The sequence below is a fragment of the Amblyraja radiata genome, chromosome 9, assembly GCF_010909765.2.
Source record: "Amblyraja radiata isolate CabotCenter1 chromosome 9, sAmbRad1.1.pri, whole genome shotgun sequence".
NCBI classification, from domain to species: Eukaryota; Metazoa; Chordata; class Chondrichthyes; order Rajiformes; family Rajidae; genus Amblyraja; species Amblyraja radiata.
The window spans coordinates 21,328,167-21,346,943 of record NC_045964.1 but is presented as its reverse complement, the minus strand read 5'-3'; the positions used below and the strand labels follow the sequence as shown (position 1 = coordinate 21,346,943).

At 45.9% G+C, this 18,777-nt stretch overlaps 1 protein-coding gene across 1 annotated transcript in view; it reads left to right on the top strand.

The window, feature by feature from the left end:
* The window catches only part of LOC116976851 (cytochrome c oxidase assembly protein COX16 homolog, mitochondrial), a 79,524-nt gene that overhangs the window by 12,769 nt on the left and 47,978 nt on the right, over window positions 1–18,777 (top strand). Inside the window, exon 2 of the mRNA XM_033026835.1 lies at window positions 11,389–11,466. Coding sequence (XP_032882726.1) covers window positions 11,389–11,466 — 78 coding nt within the window. The remainder of the gene's footprint in view (window positions 1–11,388; window positions 11,467–18,777) is intronic.

Below are 18,777 nucleotides of genomic sequence, written 5' to 3'. Positions count from 1 at the left end.
GGAGCCAAGTTTGAAGTATGTGCTTATGATTTTGATGTGTGGAAAATCTGCAGGCAATCTTTGAAGGTTTGAGTACTGGACAGTATTCACTACAAACTGATGGAATTGAGGAACCTTTAGATTTAATTGAATAAGCTAAAGTCTAAAGGGATTTTATATTTGAGACCACTGAATGCTTAATGATTCTGCTGAATGAATATCACTGCAAGTGTTAAAATATATTTAGCTTGGCGTACACAGCGGCATGGTGTCGCAGCAGTAGAGTTGCTGCTTTACAACGTCAGAGACCTGGGTTCGATCCTGACTACGGATGCTGTCTGTACAGTGTTCGAATATTCTCCCCTGTGACCGGGTGGGTTTTCTTTGGGTGCTCCAGTTTCCTCCCACACTTCAACGATGTGCAGATTTGTAGGTTAATTGGCTTTGGTAAAATTGAAAATTGTCCCTAGTGTGTAGGATAGTGCCAATATACGGGGGATCACTGGTGGGCCAAGGGGTCTGTTTCCTCTCTGTATCTCTGTATCTCTAAACTGAACTAAATTAAACTTAAGTTTTATGATGGTAACAGGAGTGAGATCTCAATGCAGTATTTTGATCTGCAGATATTTTACATTTAAGTAGGTGGTTTATGATAGAAAATGTTTTGGGCAAGTGAAACAAATGTGAACTTTGTGCATGTTTCATAAAGCTTTACTCAGATTATTAAGAAGCGCATTCTGAATTTTAAAATAAGAACACGCTAAATTGGGACATTAACTGCAGAATTATTGCTTATTAAACCTGGAGTAATGGTATGAGTCATTTTTGAAAGAATATTGTTTTTCAGGGTCATGAAGGACAGAAGCACAATCGTTTTAGTATGTGTGTAGGCAGAAAAAAAACGGTTACAAATAAAATAAATGCTTGCGCTCATGAAATAATAACGGGCTTCGGAGACTGGCTGAAATGCATCATCGCAGACTCTTTCCCCTTTTAGTTGGATCTTTTCCTTGTCCTTTAGTTTGAAATTTTTGAAGTGATGCCAGGCCGCAAAGGTAAATAGCATGCATGGAGCTTGGTGAATGACAAAATAAATAGTCTACCTTGCTGAGATCTAAGGCTAGAGTAAGGCGAAGTGCAATGACTGCGAATGAAATGGGGCTTAATTTAGTTTCTTAAAGAGACTGATTGCATGATTAACTTTCAGTTGCTTCTCTCTTTGAGGTGGTTTGAATAATACTTTGCATGGCACAAACGGAGCAACCCTGAAATAGATGGGACGATTAATGGTGAGCTGTTTTTTACAAAGCTAATGAAAGAAAATCATTCTGCAACTGTCTGTTTCAAAAGTCAACAAATAGTTGTGTTAAAGATGCATGGTGTTATTTTCCTAGCAAATTTGGGGTGGTGATATGTTAAAACTTTTCTCCTGTGAGCATGGACTTGTGCTGAGATCAAGGTTACAAATATTCATGTATTTTTATCAGCAGGTTTAAACAGTGCTTGACAGTGGGATTTTTTGTCATAGGAAATCTTTAGGCAATTTATTTTTCTCCTCATCCAAGTGTTGTAAACATGCAATAATCTGCAAGAGACATCCGCCAATAACCAGGAAATGGAATAAGGCTAACATGTGCTTTCCTATCTTTCCATACCTAAATTTGAATCCTTGTTCCTTTGACTGAGATTTACGAGTTCTCTTTGTACCAGGAGTAAAACTTTACGTTTAGGTTTAAGTTTATTATCGTCACATGTATTATCGTCACATCGTCCATCCTAGTGGCGGCGCGGCTCTGGCTGCAGCGGCTCTCCGGCAGTCCTGTTTGTTTTGTGTTTTTTGGGTTGTTTATTTTCGTTTTGGTTAGTCTAGTTTTGGTTTTTAGTTTGTGTTTTGGGGGGGGGGGGGTTGAAACGGGGCTTGCTGTCTCTCCCTGCGGGGGAATGCGACTTTTTTGTCGTATTCCCCTTCTCTGCCTCCGTCTGCGCTGAGGCCTAATGGCGGAGCTGGCGACCTCGAGGCTCAGGAGGCAGAGCCTGCCAGGACTCGCACTGAGCTCGCTCCCGTGAGGACGGCCCGGCTCGGGGCTGGAACAGGGCTTTCGTGAGGGGTGACGCTACCGTGAGGCGGCCGGCCCGAGGAACGGTGCTCCTGTCGGAGTAGCCGAGCTCGGGGAGGTACGGCGTTCCCAGCCTGAGGGAGGAGCGGCGCCCGGTCGGGGCGGCCCAGCCTGAGGGAGGAGCGGCGCCCGGTCGGGGCGGCCCAGCCTGAGGGAGGAGCGGCGCCCGGTCGAGGCGGCCTGGCGCGAGGGAGGAGCGGCGGCTTGGCGCGAGGCTGAGACGGTGGCAGTACTCACGTGAGGGCGATCCGGCTCGGGGCTGGAACGATGCTCCGGGGGCTGGGACGGCAGTTCTGGCGGCGGTGGCCTGAGACCGGGGGTTCGGCCGCGGGCCAGCGGCTGCGTCAGCAGGTCTGGTGAGCGGCAGCTTCGACTACCCCGGGCCGCGGTGTTTGAGCCGCGAGGACAGGTTTTAACATCGCCCGGGGGGTATCGCCTCAGCGCAGAAGGAGAAGAGGAGGGAAGAGACTGCAGCCCTAAGACTTTTGCCTCCATCACAGTGAGGAGATGTTGGGTGGACTCACTGTGGTGGATGTTAATATGTGTTTATTGTTGTTTTTTATTGTATTGTATTATATGTATGACTGCTTAAATTTCGTTCAGACTTCGGTCTGGATGACAAATAAAAGGCTATTCTATTCTATTCTATTCTATGTACTGATTGTACTGTGAAAAGCTTTGTTTTGCATGCTATTCAAAATAGATCAGAAATACGATCAAGTCAAAATCAATGTACAATACGTTGTGTAAAGGGAAGACACGGAGTGTAGGATATAGTTCTCAGCATTGCAGCACATCAATTCCAAAGACAAAGTCCACTTTTCTGCATTGGGGTGAGGTAAATCCAATAGCACCCTGGCTTATGGCAGGGGGGGGGGAAGAAGCTCTTCCTGAGACAGGTGGTGCATTGTGATATGTATAGCTTAGGAAATGGCTTCTTATTCTACAGATAATTACCCGTTAACATTTTTTTGGTCTATCCTTGGATGTAGTTATCCTTCAGTTGCACTGTGGGTTTATAGAGGGTCAGAGCTACTTGATTAAATCCCAACACAAGGACTATTGTTTCATTTTGTGACTCCACTAATGGAAACTTGGTTTCTCTTTTTAAGAACCAGGGAGAAGAGCTAAACAACAGAAAACCTAAGTGCGGGGAGATTTAAGAACAAGATTGAGTGGATCTTCAGCAAAAGTCCAGAGAAAGATTTGTGCTTGAGCCTTCTGAGTGACTTAGGATGCTGGGAAATATTCCAATACTGATTCATATTTAAAAGTAGTCAGTTGTTAATGTTGGCAGTTTGATGATCCTCAAGTTCATTGATTTCCCAATTTAGATTCCACCATGAAGTTATTCACAGCTATTGATTGATCTATATATAACAGCTCAGTGAGTTTTAATTTTTTCATTTTGTACTGTGTTGATCTTGGTGTCAAAGTTGAGCTATTTGCATTCTCTCATATGGATGAGCACAGCATACACAGTAGAGGGTGGTGCAATTCTGGAAAAATCGAGGTGATGGGCTGCACTAAAGCAAAAGGAAGAGATCTAGTAGTTCATGTTCATTACTTTTTATTAAAAACAAAATATATGTTGTAAGGAACATAAATTATGTCTTACCTCTGGGATTGGCCTTGCTTTGTGGTAGATGTAATGGAGAGTTATCAAGTTGGCCTTAAAGTATGTGATAAATCTAATTGTACAGCATGTTGACCCTGAACCACTATAACATATTGGCAGCAAAATTGATAGTGGCAAGCTCATTCTGTTTAATGTCTTCATGCATTAATGGGAATTGCTTCACCATTTGCATCAACCTTTTTTCTCTATTGCCTGAGTGTAGTATCTGGGTTACTTTTGGTATTTCTGCAAGCATTGACCCTCAGATAAAGAGAGGGCTGACAACAGAACACTCTTTATTGAAGGCAGTCAACAATAAGCAACAATATCTGGTGCAATAATATGTTAAAGTGATCCCGCATGATGCATGTTGTTCTGAAAGGTATATTCACAGTGTATGCTGACCCTCAGACAACTTGGAAGTCGCTTCAAATGAAACACCAATTTGGACACTCGTCCCTAGCTTTTCATTTTTCCTTTAGGATCCTTGAAATGTTAGTATTCAAAATCAGTGGTAAATGTGTGAGGAGATACAAGCAACTGCAGATGCTGCTTTCCAAAGAAAAACACAAAGTGGTGGAATAACTCAGTGGGTCAGACAGCATCTTTGAGGAACACAAACCGGGACGAGGGAGCCAGGGATGATGAACCAGTGACGACAGAGCCTGGGACGAGGGAACCTGGGACGACGGAACCAGTGACGACGGACGATGGAGCTTGCATCGACGGAGTGAAGGCGTCAGGAGCGGACTCGACGGCGGTCGATGCGATGGTCATCAAGGTTGTCGGTCATTGTTGACGGTGCTGAAGAATGTGAACAGGCCACTTGGAGCTGGAGGTCGCGCCACCGGGAACATAGAGGACCCGACGCAGGGGACGCCATCATGAGGGATAGGGGGGGTGGCCCGGGATGGGGGTAGAGGGGGAGAACAAAGGAGGACCTGGCATTGGATACTTTGTAACTATGTCTGCGCCGACAGTAGCTAATACGGAGACCCGTGAACAGAAAATGGCATGCCAGCTTCTGGACTACCCCAGCAGACGTGGGGCAACTGAGCAGATCGATTTCAAACCATCCGGAATACGAGTCGACTAGAACCAGGTGTTGTTTGCCATGTCACTTAAACATGTCAGTTGCCAACGTGGACCATGGGAGGTCGGGAACCGGGTGTGAGAGAAGTGGCTGCTTTTGTTGGTGTGGTGTCAAACTGTTGCACACTACACAGGACTTTACTTTCTCACGAATATAATCAGCCATGCCAGGACAGAAAAACATGCTTTTCGCTCGCAGGACAATTGCCTCTGCGCCTGGGTGACCTACATGGATGGCATCAAAGTATTTGTTGTGTACGGAGGCAGGAACTACAGCTTTGTGGCCCTTTACGATAATGTCCTCTTGTAGTACTAGTTCATCATGAACGGCAAAGAAGGGCCGGATTGGAAGTGGTAATCTGTATTGCTTGTCTGGCCATACGCGCTTAATGATGGAGGAGAGCGATCGTAAGGTATCGTCAGCGGTAGTTTGGGCAACCAGGTCCTCCAAGCTGGACGAAGCAACATAGGTGACCGTCATGACAAGGAAACGATCTTCAGCTGTGGATGATTTCTCGCAGGTCTTCCGTGGAGCACGTGACAGGGTGTCAGCCAGGTGCATGTCCTTGCCATGTTTGTAGGTTAGAACAATGTCATATTTCTGTAGCTGTAACAACATACGTTGAAGGCGTCCTGGAGAAAAGTTCTGTTTGTTCTGAATGCTGATTAGGGGTTGTTGGTCAGTCCCAATAGTGACCGTTTTTCCGAAGATAAAGTCATTAAATTTCTTGCAAGCGAAAACGACCGCTAGTAGCTCCTTTTCAATCTGAGTGTAGCGTTGTTCCGTGTCGGTCATGGTGCGAGAAGTATAAGCAACAGGCCTGTTGCCGTCACCGTTATCTTGGAGGCAAACTGCTCCTAACCCGTACTGCGAGGCATCACAAGTCAGTGTGAGGTAGTTTAACATCAAAGTAGGTGAGGGTGGGGGCACGACATTTGTTGTTTAAGAGTGTCGAACGCTCTCTGCTGCTGTTCATGCCAGGATTAAACAGTGTCTTTGTGGGTCAGCTGGCGGAGTGGGTCGATAATTCACTGAAATTTGGAATGAATTTCCCCAAGTAGTTTACCATGCCAAGGAATCTCTGCAGGCTGAGCACGTCTGTGGGTGCTGGTAACTCGTTGATTGCAATAGTCTTTGATGGATCAGGTTTGAGGCCGTCACTGGTGAACACATGACCCACGTAGTTCACCGTCACTGGTGAACACATGAACCACGTATCCCACTTCTGACACCATGTTGAAATGATCGGACTCACACCTAGTGGTTAGAACTCATTGTCTTTATTGTCGTACAAACGGAGGGAACACAACGTGCTTTCATCCCCGTGGTCTGCATCAAATCTAAAAGAGAGTGACACACTGGCTTATAGGGCCGGCCCAGGGTAGGGATGAAGATCTGGACTGGACTAAATAAGGAATGTGTAGCATGCATAATCCGTGTGGAGAGATATATATAGTAAAGACATACTAATCTACAGTAGCTGATGGAGTAGGCTGCTGATGGAATAAGTGGATGGGTAGCCTGTGAGGTGACGTGCTCCTTCTGCCTTCAATGGGTTCTCAAACCATGGCCTCAGGATTCTCATTATCATCTCAATTGCTCCTTCATCATTTTGAGTTGTCATGGGCCAGACGTGACCAGGAGGCAAGGAAACTTTGAGTACATACATTGATTTTTTTTCTCTCTCTGCCTGGTCATTTCCTCCAACAGAGTTTGGGATTATTCTATTTTGAAGGGCACAGTGACTCCAGAGTAGCCGACAAAGTAACAAGGCATTCAATAAGGGGTTCATTGGCTTACAGCGCCCATTTACTATATCATTTACTATATACCATTTATTAAACCATTTACTAGATCCTTCCAGTAAATTGAGGATTCTGTAGAGATATTGTTAATGGTATTTTACCTGCTGTGTAGGTACTCCAGGTCTCCAGACCTTTTGGAGGGGAGTTGAAATACAAATACAGATCAGAACACTAGAAAGAAATTCCTCAACACTGCATGAATTTGTACGAGGTCTAAAATCCCAGAGTAAACAAGAATACAAATAAAATCCAAATCTTTCGGTGATGAAGCAAAGACTACTATTTAAGAAAATAGTTGAATTAGTATAGCACTCATTTTCTGTAATAGAGCAACTATTTCACATTTGTATTCTGTCAGCAGAATAAACCACCTTCATTGCGGTGGACCATCCATAGAAATAAATGGAACAATTATTGATGCAAGTTGTAGTCTTTTGGAAAAGTCAAACCAAAGCAGAAGAGGGCGAAAATAGATCAAATGGATCCTGCTTCATAAGACAGGAAAAAAGGATAGCTGCAATAAAATGCCTTTGCTTGCTTTGGCCTTTGGACAAGAGGTCCTGGACCATCAGGGTCCTCTACCCAGTAAGTCCATGCCAATGGATAATGCAATAAGTTGCACAAATCACATTTCTAAATCTCTCCATCTGCCCATCAACCCTCATCTATGTACTTGGGAAGATTTACAGTGGCCAAGTAACATAACGACTTGCACATCCTTGGTATGTGGGTGGAAACAGGAGCAGTTGAAGGAAATCCATGCAGTCACAGGGACAACATGCAAACTCCACACAAAGGTCATCCAGAGTCAGGATTAAACTCAGGTTGCTGGAACTGTGAGGCCGCAGCTCTATTATTCCCCTTCTCTATCTTCAAGTAAACTACATGAACTCAACAAGAAAGAACCATTATTATAATGGCTCAACATCTGATGAAGAGTCCTGACCCAAAATGTCACCTATTCATGTTCTTCAAAGATGCTGCCTGACCCACTGACTTGGAAAACGTACAAACACTGTTCAGACAGCGCCCATAGTCAGGATCAAACACTGGTCTCTGGCGCTACAGGGCAGCCACTCTGCCACTGTGTCGACTACAGTTGTGGCCAATGAATAGCATCCTGACATAAGTATTCTTATTGTCAAGGTGATCCAAGGTTTCAAGGTCAGTTTATTGTCACATGTACCAATTAAGGTACAGTGAAATTCAATTCGCCATTACCATACAGCCATACTAAAAAAAAAGCAACAAGACACACAACTACATAAAAGTTAACATAAACATCCACCACAGAGGATTCCCCACGTTCCTCACTGTGATGGAAAGCAATAAAGTCTAATCTCCTTCCTCTTTATTCTCCCGCAGTCGGGGCAGTCGAACCATCCGCAGTCTGGGGGAATCAAAGCTCCCACAGCCGGCGGTTGAAGCAGAAACTCACGTCGGGGCGGTCCAAATTCCCCGATGACGGTCTCTAACTCGAGACCGCGTGCTCCGCGATGTTAAAGTCCCACAGGCTCCCACGGTTGGAACCCCAAAGACGACCACCGACAGGGATCGCGAGATCCGTGTTGTTAAAGTCCCGCAGGCTCCCGGTCGATCTCCACCAAAGGCTGCCAACTCCTCGATGTTAGGCTGCAGTGCGGACAGAGATACGATACGGAAAAGAATTGCATCTCCGTCGAGGTAAAAGATTAGAAAAAGTTTTCCCCAACTCCCCCCCATGTTAAAGAACACTAAAAAACAACCATTTAACACATACCAAACAGGCACAAAGAAGGAAAGGACAGACCGTGGATTCAGGGCTGAAAGTAGTATTTAGACATAGTATCCTCCATAGGCCTATTTTCTTCTGTTTGCAAATGGTCTAGATTGTCTGGACAGACACCGTGAAAAACTTGGTTACGTGCTTGCCAAGCAAATGACACCATACGAGTCCAATCAAACCATTCGTGAGTACAACAGATAGTGGCTATGGAAAGTAAGACAGGTCAAGACAGGAGATGTAAGCATTTGACCGTTTAAATGATGGGTCGTTTCGACTATGGCCATGCCGCCTCCACCCCTGCCAAGGACTCCTGTTTCATCACCGGGGATACAGCTTCAATCTCCTGTACCTATTCTACCATTGATCGCATCTCCGGTAATGGGAAAAAATACAGAACTGTACCGTACGCGTGCAGGTCACATTTGCAAGGCCACCGTAAAGTACCCGGGTTACGTTTGAACTTCCCTCCAGCTTACTTACACATACTATATGTACTTTATGTAATCAGTAGTACCTACATTTTGCATACAATTATCATAACTATTTTATTAGGAGTTCTTCTTCTTTTCGTGTCTTTGAAGCTGGTTGACTATATGACAGTTTCCCATTCCTTTACACAGTCCTTTGCGTTTTTGTTGAACACTGCAAGATCCTTTGAGCTGCACTGGTTGGGTAGTAGGGGGCAGACAAGGCAGTGCTGCATTGTATGGTCCTCTTCTCCACATTCACAGGTGGTTTGGCCAGTTTCATAGCCCCATCTGGCCATGGCAGCTTTTGATCGCCCTGTTCCTGTTCTCAGGCGGTTGAGCGTCTTCCACTGGACCCATGGTGCTTCTGAGCCCGGAGGGAGGGCTTCAGAAGGAAGGATACCCATGTCAGTAGGAGGGGGGTCGTCCTCAAGCCTTTTTGTCCATAGTTGGAGTCTGGTTTCTTCCCGTGATGTTATTAGGGGCTGGACATGGCTGAGAAAGCTTCTCCTGGACTTCAGCCGTTGGGCCGGGGGTACACGTCCATAGAGGAGGTGTTAATGTCATATTAGGAGTTAATTCTTTAAGAGGAAGGATGTAGATTAGTATGTCTTTACTATATGTATATCTATCTATATTACTAAAAGTCTGTTCTTGACCGGTTTTGGCCTTCTGTGCTGCGATTTCCGAGAGAATGCCGCCACCTACGGCCGTCATTTTTGGCCACCTTGCTCAGAGCCCCCCTCCGCCATATGTGTGCCGAGGATTTTTCCCGTCGATGAAAAATGACAGAGATATTAATGCTTTTACAAAATTCCCCATTCTCTCTGCTGCTCCTGCTGGTGGGAGGGGGAGGGACGATAAAACCAGGAAGTGGTGAGCCCCAATCAGTCTCTACAACATGGAGGTCTGAGCTCTGAATGACTGAACAAATGTCTACACAGCTGTGAGTAAGTACCCTTAATGTGGTTTGAAAATGAAAATATGGTTATGGTTAGTTTGAGGAAAAAAGCACTGCCTGCAAATGGTTGTTTGGGGGGTTTGGGTTGAGTAAAAAGGCATTCTCTCTCTCTCTCTCCCTATCCCTCTCTCTTTCTCTCTCTCCCCCCTGTCACTCTCCCTTTCTCTCTCTCTCTCTCCCCTCCTCTCTCTCCCCCCCTCTCCTCTCACCCACTCTCCTCCCCCCCCTCTCCTCTCCCCCCCTCTCCTCTCTCCCCCCTCTCCTCTCTCCCCCCTCTCCTCTCTCCCCCTCTCCTCTCCCCCTCTCCTCTCCCCCCTCTCCTCTCCCCCCCTCTCCTGCTACCCCTCCTCTCCTCATCCTCCCTCTCCTCTCCCTCCACCCCTCCCCCTCTCCTCTCCCCCCTCCCTCTCCCCCCTCGCCGCTCCCCTCTCCTCTCCCCCCTCTCCTCTCCCCCCCTTCTCCTCCTCTCCCCCCTTCTCCGCTCCCACCCCTCTCCTCTCCTCTCCTCCCTCTCCCTCTCTCCCCCCTCTCGCTCTCCGCCTCGTTCTCCCTCCTCCCTCCAGCCCCTCCCCCACCGTCCTCCCCTAAACCCACCTCCCCTCCACACACCCCTACCCCCTTCCCTCCACCCTCCCTCCCCGTCCCTGCTCCCCACCTCTCCCCCTCCTCTCCCCCCCTCCTCTCCCCCCCTCCTCTCCCCCCCTCTCTCCCCCCTCTCTCCCCCCCTCTCTCCTCCCCCTCTCTCTCCCCCCTCTCTCCTCCCTCTCTCTCTCTCCCCCCTCTCTCTCCCCCCCTCTCTCCCCCCTCTCTCCCCCCCTCTCTCCCCCCTGTCTCCCCCCTTCTCTCCCCCCCCTCTCTCCTCCCCCTCTCTCTCTCCCCCTCCCCTTCTCTCTCCCCCCCTCCCCTCCATCCCCTCCCCGACCCTCCCTCCCCTAAACCCCCTCCCCTCCACACCCCCTACCCTCTTCCCTCCACCCTCCCCCCTCCCTCCCCCTCCCTGCTCCCCACCTCTCCCCCTCACCCCCCTCTCAGCACCCCCTCTCTCTCACCCTCCCTCTCTCCTCCCCTCTCTCTCTGTCTCTGCCCCTTCTCTCTCTGCCCTCACTCTCTACTCCCGCCCCCACCCTTCCCCCCCCCTCTAGATGTGACTGCAAGTTGGGGGCTATGCGTCAGTAGATAGGGTGTTTATGGGGTAAAAGGAGCAAATTAATAATATTAATATAATATCAAGGGGGGTAATTAGCGTGAGTGCGGGGGATAGTTAGTGTGTGTGACGCTGCATGCCGCCTCCCCCCCCACAACCGCACGTTGGGGGAACAGACCCAACGGGTCTGCACTTGGTTTAGTTTATATATATATATCACCACACGGGTTATGCATGCTACACATTCCTTATGTAGTCCAGTCCAGATCTTCCTCCGTACCCTGAGCCGGCCCTATATGCCGGTGTGTCACTCTCTCTCTCTCTCAGATTTGATGCGGACCACGGGGATGATAGCACGTTGTATAGTACTCATTGGAACTGAATATTTATACCATATTGCAGATTTGCTTCAGTAATAGCAATGTGTTTTTTTACACAGCTACTTATTGTTGGAGGATCTTTTGGTCTCCGTGAATTTGCCCAAGTTCGGTATGATGTCCAAAAGGTGAAGAGAAAGGTAAGCAATTGACAAATCTGCACTGTCAATCTGCCTAGTAACATGGTAATCTGAAATCTGCCTTGCAAAATTGCACACTATTGCATTGGAAACCAATTCCACAGCTACACGTTACTATCTTAACTCTGCTGCAGTTTAGCATTATTTTCATTGCTTTGCATTGATGCCTGGGATTTGCACTAAAACAAACTACATAGGTTTTGCAAATGGAAAGGCCACGTGGAGGTGGTGTTCGAAGTAACAGGTAATTTATTAAAACTGGTGAGCACCCTCATTTGCTCCGACAGAGGCCCTGAAATAACCCTCACTATTATACTGACATTGAAGTGTTGAAAATGGAAATATGGTTTTAGCAGTATCAAGCCTGTGTGTAAAGTTCATATGTAAATGATATTCTTCCCAAGTCCGCACTGACTTTATTGGGTTGGCATGTAGGTAATTGGCTTCTAATCTGAGCCATGCTATCATGGTTGGAATTTCATAATCAGTAGTTAAGGACAGCACTCGACATTGCCCTTGAAAGAACCTGCCCTCGAAAAAACCTGCCCTCAAAGCTTCAGCTTGTGGCATGGATTCCCATTGTCTTTTGTGATTTGACATCTGTTGCTCCTCCACATGGTATATACGACCTTCAGCAATAATGATGCCATTGAGCGGGCTCAGTGGGTTGAGGGATTCTGACACATCGCTAATTTTACAACATTTTCAACACATTATTAGAGAGAAAAATAATGTGCCACTAATATGAATTAAGGTGGAATTTGAAATATTTTTTAGTTTAAAACAAAACTGTCCTTAGTTTCTAATTTTCGAAATCTGGGATTGAAAGAATCGACCTTCAAATGTAGACTTAGCTGTCCGAGGCTAAAGGCATTCACATTAAGGCACAACATATCAGATAAAGATTGTAACACCCAGTAAAACAATGTGAATTCTATACCAATGATAGAGTGCTTAAAAATGTCACCATCAAATCTTGGTTATTTCATCTTCAAAGACAGCAAAATGCATCTTATGGGGGAGAAAGATAGCACTGATAGCAACTTCTGTATTTCCATATTTACTGCTGCATGTGCGGAATCCAGAAGTTATAGCTAGTTTCATAGTAGTAATGACAAATGCGGCTGGGTTTGTTATCGTTCGAATCCAACTTTCTGACTCGTGTTTGCAACATAAAAACCAGAATGTAGTTGGGCTCCTTAACTGTAGAAGGAGCCAAAGCTGTGTTTGACACACTTCTCTGTTAATGTCTATGAACTCACTGGATCGTGACAGGAAACTGAATTTTCCTTTCAAAAGTCAATGACTCCTCTGTTTATTAGAACATCCTTCTGTTTAGTTTCTTGATAGTTTGGTCACTTTGAATTCATAATGAAAAATTTTCAATAATTTATATTTCATTGGCTTTATTAAGGGTGTCATAGGTTACGGGGAGAAGGTAAGAGAACGGGTTGCGAACTAGATAGATCAGCCACAATTAAATGGTGGAGTAGACTCGATGCCCTAATTCTGCTCCAATGACTTTTGAATTTTACTTCGGAGTCACGTGAGTGACTACGTGAAGAACCCCGCCACGACGCATGCGTGTCATATCGCTTCACGCTTGCGAAACGACAGGCGGGGTGGAGCGTTCCCCCGCAGCGGTAAGTTTGAAACCGCGACTTGCAGGTAAGTGATTTACTCTGCGGTAGTTTTTGTCCCCGCGCTGTTTTTACACAGGGGGGGAAGCTGGACAAAATAGTGTCCACAAGTGCTGCGAGTAAAGCTGGCTGGGGAGGACCAGCAGCAGCTGAAGGCACAAGCCCCGTAAGGGATCAGCTGTGCCGACTTTTGGTCCCGCGCCGACCAGAACACCACGGCCGGGCGGGAGACTATTCAAATGGGGCCGTCGACTTTTTGGACAAGTCGAAAACGGCAGGAGACGGGGTGGAACGACGTTCCCCCGTAGCGACAATTTTAACCTGGACCTGCAGGTAAGAGCTGCTGTCTTTTTTGTGTTTTTACCATGCTAATTACAGGTGGAGAAACCAACAGGCTGCGACAAAGCTGGTGGGCTAGATGGGATCAGCTGTGCCCGATGTCGCCTCCGCACCGTCCAGATCCACTCCACGACAGTAAGGACAAAGCTGGTGAGGGAGGACCGCGGAGCAGCGGGCAACCAGCAGCAGCCAGCGGCACTCAGATCACCGATAGTGGGATCAGCTGTGCGCGATGTCGCCTCCGCACCGGCCAGGTCCACGCAGCCGGGCGGAAAGGCTAGACACAAAAACAAACAAGGTCGTGGACTCAGAGGAGTCCGACTTTGAACAACCGCGGGCGGCCAGCGACCGAGAGCGCTGGAGCCGGATGGAGCGGTGTGTGGAGCATTTGCTCCAATGTGACAGACTCTGGGAGATGGAGTCGGGTCACTGTGGGCCCTATGATAAACCCACAGCAGTACCTCTTGAAGGGCTGCACAGTGCTTCTACCTCATCAGAGGGGAGCACTGCGGGTCAGTTCTGGGCTGACCTGGAAGAGGGGCCCGCAGAAGGAAAGACAAGTGTGCAAGGGGTGCAGGAACAAGAGAACCTACTGGACTAATAAAATGGACTCCAACGAACACTACAGCCAAAGACAGCACCCCTACGCACCCACCAGCAGAATTGGTGAAAGCTCGAAGGCCCGGTATTCAAAACCTGAGTCTTTTAGGCCATGGCCCAGGCCGGCCTTCTTGGAAGATGCGGGGACCTCCAACGCCAACCAAACCGAAAATCCAGACACCAGCGCAACAACAGCAGCGAAGAACCTACAAAAAGAAGTAAACCTGCCACTGGTAACTATGGAGGTAGGTGGGTCTGGTTCCCTACAAAATACAGGGAGCATGGAGGTTGGGGGGAGACTACACTCTTTTCTGAATGCATGGACCATGTTAACAACCGATACTTACATCTTAAGCAGTATCCAGGGATATACAATAGAGTTTATACACAAGTACAGCCCTCCAGTTCAACATATACCGAACCGAATGTTCGTGCCTTCTGATAAAGAAAAATCAAAAGCGCTAGCTGAACTGGAGCGGCTTTACATAAAAGGTGTAATTGAGAAAACTCAACACGAATCATTAGAATTCGTGTCCAATATATTTATCAAAAACAAAAAAGATGGTGGTTGTCGCATCACCATAGATCTGACAAAATGGATACCTTTGTTACTGCTAAACAATTAATTTCCAAAGGTTACTTCATGGCCAGCATCGATTTAAAAGATGCTTACTATTCAGTGCCTATACGAGGTGAACACAGATGTTACTTAAAATTCAACTGGATGGGCAACTCTGGCAGTATAAACACTGCCAAATGGGTCATCAGCCCCAGGCTGTTCACAAACATTTTGAAACCAGCCCTAGCGTTTCTACGGAAACGTAAACACATGGTCATGGCATATTTAGATGACATACTCATTGTGGGCAAAACTTTGGAATTGGCCAAACAAACTGTAACAGCCACAAAACAGTTATTTGAAAAACTGGGATTTATTATCCATCCAGTTAAATCTAAACTAACGCCTTCCACTACTATGGGCTATTTGGGGGTTTCACCATTGACTCAGTTCACATGTCGGTGACTCTGCCTAAGGGTAAGGCTAGAGATTTAATAGAGGCTTGCATAACCTCAATGACATCAGCAAACCATCCATCAGATTGGTAGCAAAAGCAATTGGCAAATGGTGGCTGCCTTTCCAGCCACACAATTTAGACCTCTACATTACCAAAACTTACAGAGAGCAAAAATACAAGCACTCTAAATTAATGCAGGTCACTTTGACAGACCTATGAAACTACCAATCAAGTTAAAATGGAATAAAATGGTGGATAGATAACATCTGGCTTTGTTCCAATCCAATCATTGTCAGTAACCCTTCCATGGTACTACAAACTGATGCCAGTGCACTTGGGTGGGAGCCACCAATACCATCACCAGCTGTGGAGGTAGATGGACTGCTCAGGAGGCATCATTATTACTCACACTGGGCATAAACTACCTGGAAATGTTGGGTGCATTCCATGACCTAAAGTCATATTGTACTGGATCATATCACCAGCATGTTAGACTACAGATAGACAATACCACCGTGGTAGCATACATTAACCACATGGGTGGAAACAAATCGGCATCATGTGACAATCTGGCTAATACAATTTGGCAATGGTGTATCCAGAGAGATATTTGGATATCAGCCACTTACCTACCAGGAAGACTAAATTTAGTGGCAGACACCAGGTCACGCAAAATTAATGAAAACACCGAATGGATGTTGAATAAAAAAGTATTTGCTGATATTACAGCAAAATATGGAACACCAGATATCGATCTATTCGCATCCAGACTTAACCACCAGTTATCAAATTATGTTTCATCGGAACCAGACCCTGGGGCAGCGGCGACAGGTGCATTTTCGCTGCATTGGGGGGGAAATTGTTTATTTACGCATTCCCTCCTTCCTGCCTCATCAGTCGGGTATTAAGGAAAATACAACAAGACTCTGCGTCTGGTATTGGTAGTACCCGATTGGCCTACTCAACCATGGTTCCCATTGGTATTAAACATGGTATTAGAACCATGTATCACCATCCCACATAGACCATATTTATTGCTACATCCCGTAACAAGGGATAGCCACCCATGCCATAAACATTTGAACTTATTAATTGTAGAGTTTTAAAAACACCTCTACTACAACTGGGACTGACGGACTGAACAGTGAACATGATCTCGGCGACCCAAAGACAGTCAACCAAAAAACAGTATCTGGTCTATATCAGGAAGTGGGCGATGCACTGCCATAAAAACAACATCACCTACAGAGACATGAACTCCCGTCTGGTCTGGAATATCTGGCAGGCCTCCACTATGATGAGGGGCTCAGTCACAGTGCCATCAACTGCGCCAGAAGTGCCCTATCGACTTACCTATGGCAGGGGACAGAGCGTTACTCTGTGGGGACTCACCCACTGGTAACAAAACTTATGAGGGGAATTTTAATACTAATCCCCCAAAAACCAGGTACTCCCAAATATGGGATGTAAGTATTATCCTGAAGATGCTCAGGAATTGGTCTCCAGCAACAGCTCTGTCCCTACACAGACTGACATTAAAAACAGTCATGCTAATGGCATTGGTCACGGCACAGAGGGTACAGTCACTGCATAAACTAAGACTGGACAACATGACTTCCTCAACAGAAAATATTACGTTTCATATCTATGAGTTAGTAAGCAGAACAGACAGGGATCAGCAGGCCTCAATATACAATTTAGGTCATACACAACAGATGACCGTCTGTGTATAGTAAGACATCTGTCGTTATACATGGAGAAAACGAAAATCCTAAGAGGCAATGAGAAGGCACTTTTTGGTCAGCCACTAGCAACCACACAAAAGAGTGACGGTCCAGACCATCTCAAGATGGCTGAAACAGGTGCTAACACAGGCTGGGGTGGATACTAATATTTTAAAATCTCATTCCACCAGGGCTGCAGCTACATCGGCAGCGATACAGTTGGATGTACCAATGGACCAAATCCTCAAGGCAGCAGGATGGTCTGGGGGGGGAAAAACATTCCAATTATTTTACAATAAACCAGTAATGAAACCTGGAACGTTTGCAGAAACAATTTTAAGTTCTGTAAATTAATTTAAACCCATAAAAAGGGGTTATAAATTTGTGTTAATAAATTTTATGATTTCAATGTCGAATTCATGTCCAAATTATGTTAACACAATTCCTCCTACAGCCATCAAGGCAGACGTGATGCATGGACTCGTTTCCACGGTATGAAATCACAGAGCTTTAAAATCTTCACGTAGTCACTCACGTGACTCCGAAGTAAAATAGTAAGATTAAACGAGAACTTACCAGTTTGAAGTTTGATCTATATTTTATGAGGAGTTACGATGAGGGATTACGTGCCCTCCGCTCCCACCCTTGATCATATACTTAACTGGTATCTCTTCTCTAATCTTACTATGTTTAGTCATTACAGTTATCTGTGATTTCACACCGCTGCTTTGAAGAATGACATGCATGCGTCGTGGCGGGGTTTTTCACGTAATCCCTCATCGTAACTCCTCATAAAATATAGATCAAACTTCAAACTGGTAAGTTCTCGTTTAATCTTACTATTTATGAAGATGAGTGGGATTAGAGCCACCCCTTTAATCTCAAGAGATGCTGCCTATTATGCCCCTGTCCCACTTAGGAAACCTGAACGGAAATCTCTGGCGACTTTGCGCCCCACCCAAGGTTTCCGTGCGGTTCCCGGAGGTTCCCGGAGGATTTTGTCAGTCTCCCTACCTGCTTCCACTACCTGTAACCTCCGGCAACCACCTGCAACCTCCGGGAACCGCACGGAAACCTTGGGTGGGGCGCAAAGTCTTCAGAGGTTTCTGTTCAGGTTTCCTAAGTGGGACAGGGGCATTTTTCCTATAATGTTCTTGCAGCTACTTGATCTTCTGCGGAGAGGAAGCTTTCAAAATAGTAAATGTTTATATCAGAATGATATCATTTCCATGTGGTTTTTAAAGCAATGGCGTGGAAATGTTTTCAAATATGTTAAAAGAGAAACTACTTCTTGAGGGAAATTAGACTAAATAAGGGCTGAGACTATCTTTGAAACGTTAGTGCTGACAATGTCTCCCGAGGAGGTGTCAAGCATTCCATGTTTGCTGAATTTTCGGTTTACTAATTTTTGCTATAATGCTATTGATTTTTTTGAGGTGCTCGTCTTTGATTTACAGATCTATTTTTCACTGTAACACCATTCTCCATGAATAAGAATACACAGTAACATTTGCATAATGCATTTCAGCCATCATTCTCGATTTACAGTTTCCCAAAACAAAATGTTTTCCTGCAAATTAAGGAATGATTTATTATTCTAGTTCAACAGGTTTCAAGCAATTTGTAAACCTTGATGCCAGTGGGAGTGAATGGGCTATGTGCATCGCACATGTTTTTTTTGCAGTGAACCATGTTCATTCATTGTTTTGAAATAAGTTTCAATGGATACAGATTGATATTGAGTGATTCAGTTTCTTGAATGCTATATTGATACATTGCATCAGGAGGAGTGATTTGTGTTAAGATGCTGAACTGCTTGTGATGATTATAATTCTTGGCCTATAACATGAAGATAGACACAGAGTGATGGAGTAACTCAATGGGTCAGGTAGCATCTCTGGGGGAGAAAGATTGGTGACGTTTTGCATCGGGACTCTTCAGACTGAAAGTTGGGGGGGGGGGTTGAAGAGCTGGAGGCGAGAAAAGACCAGG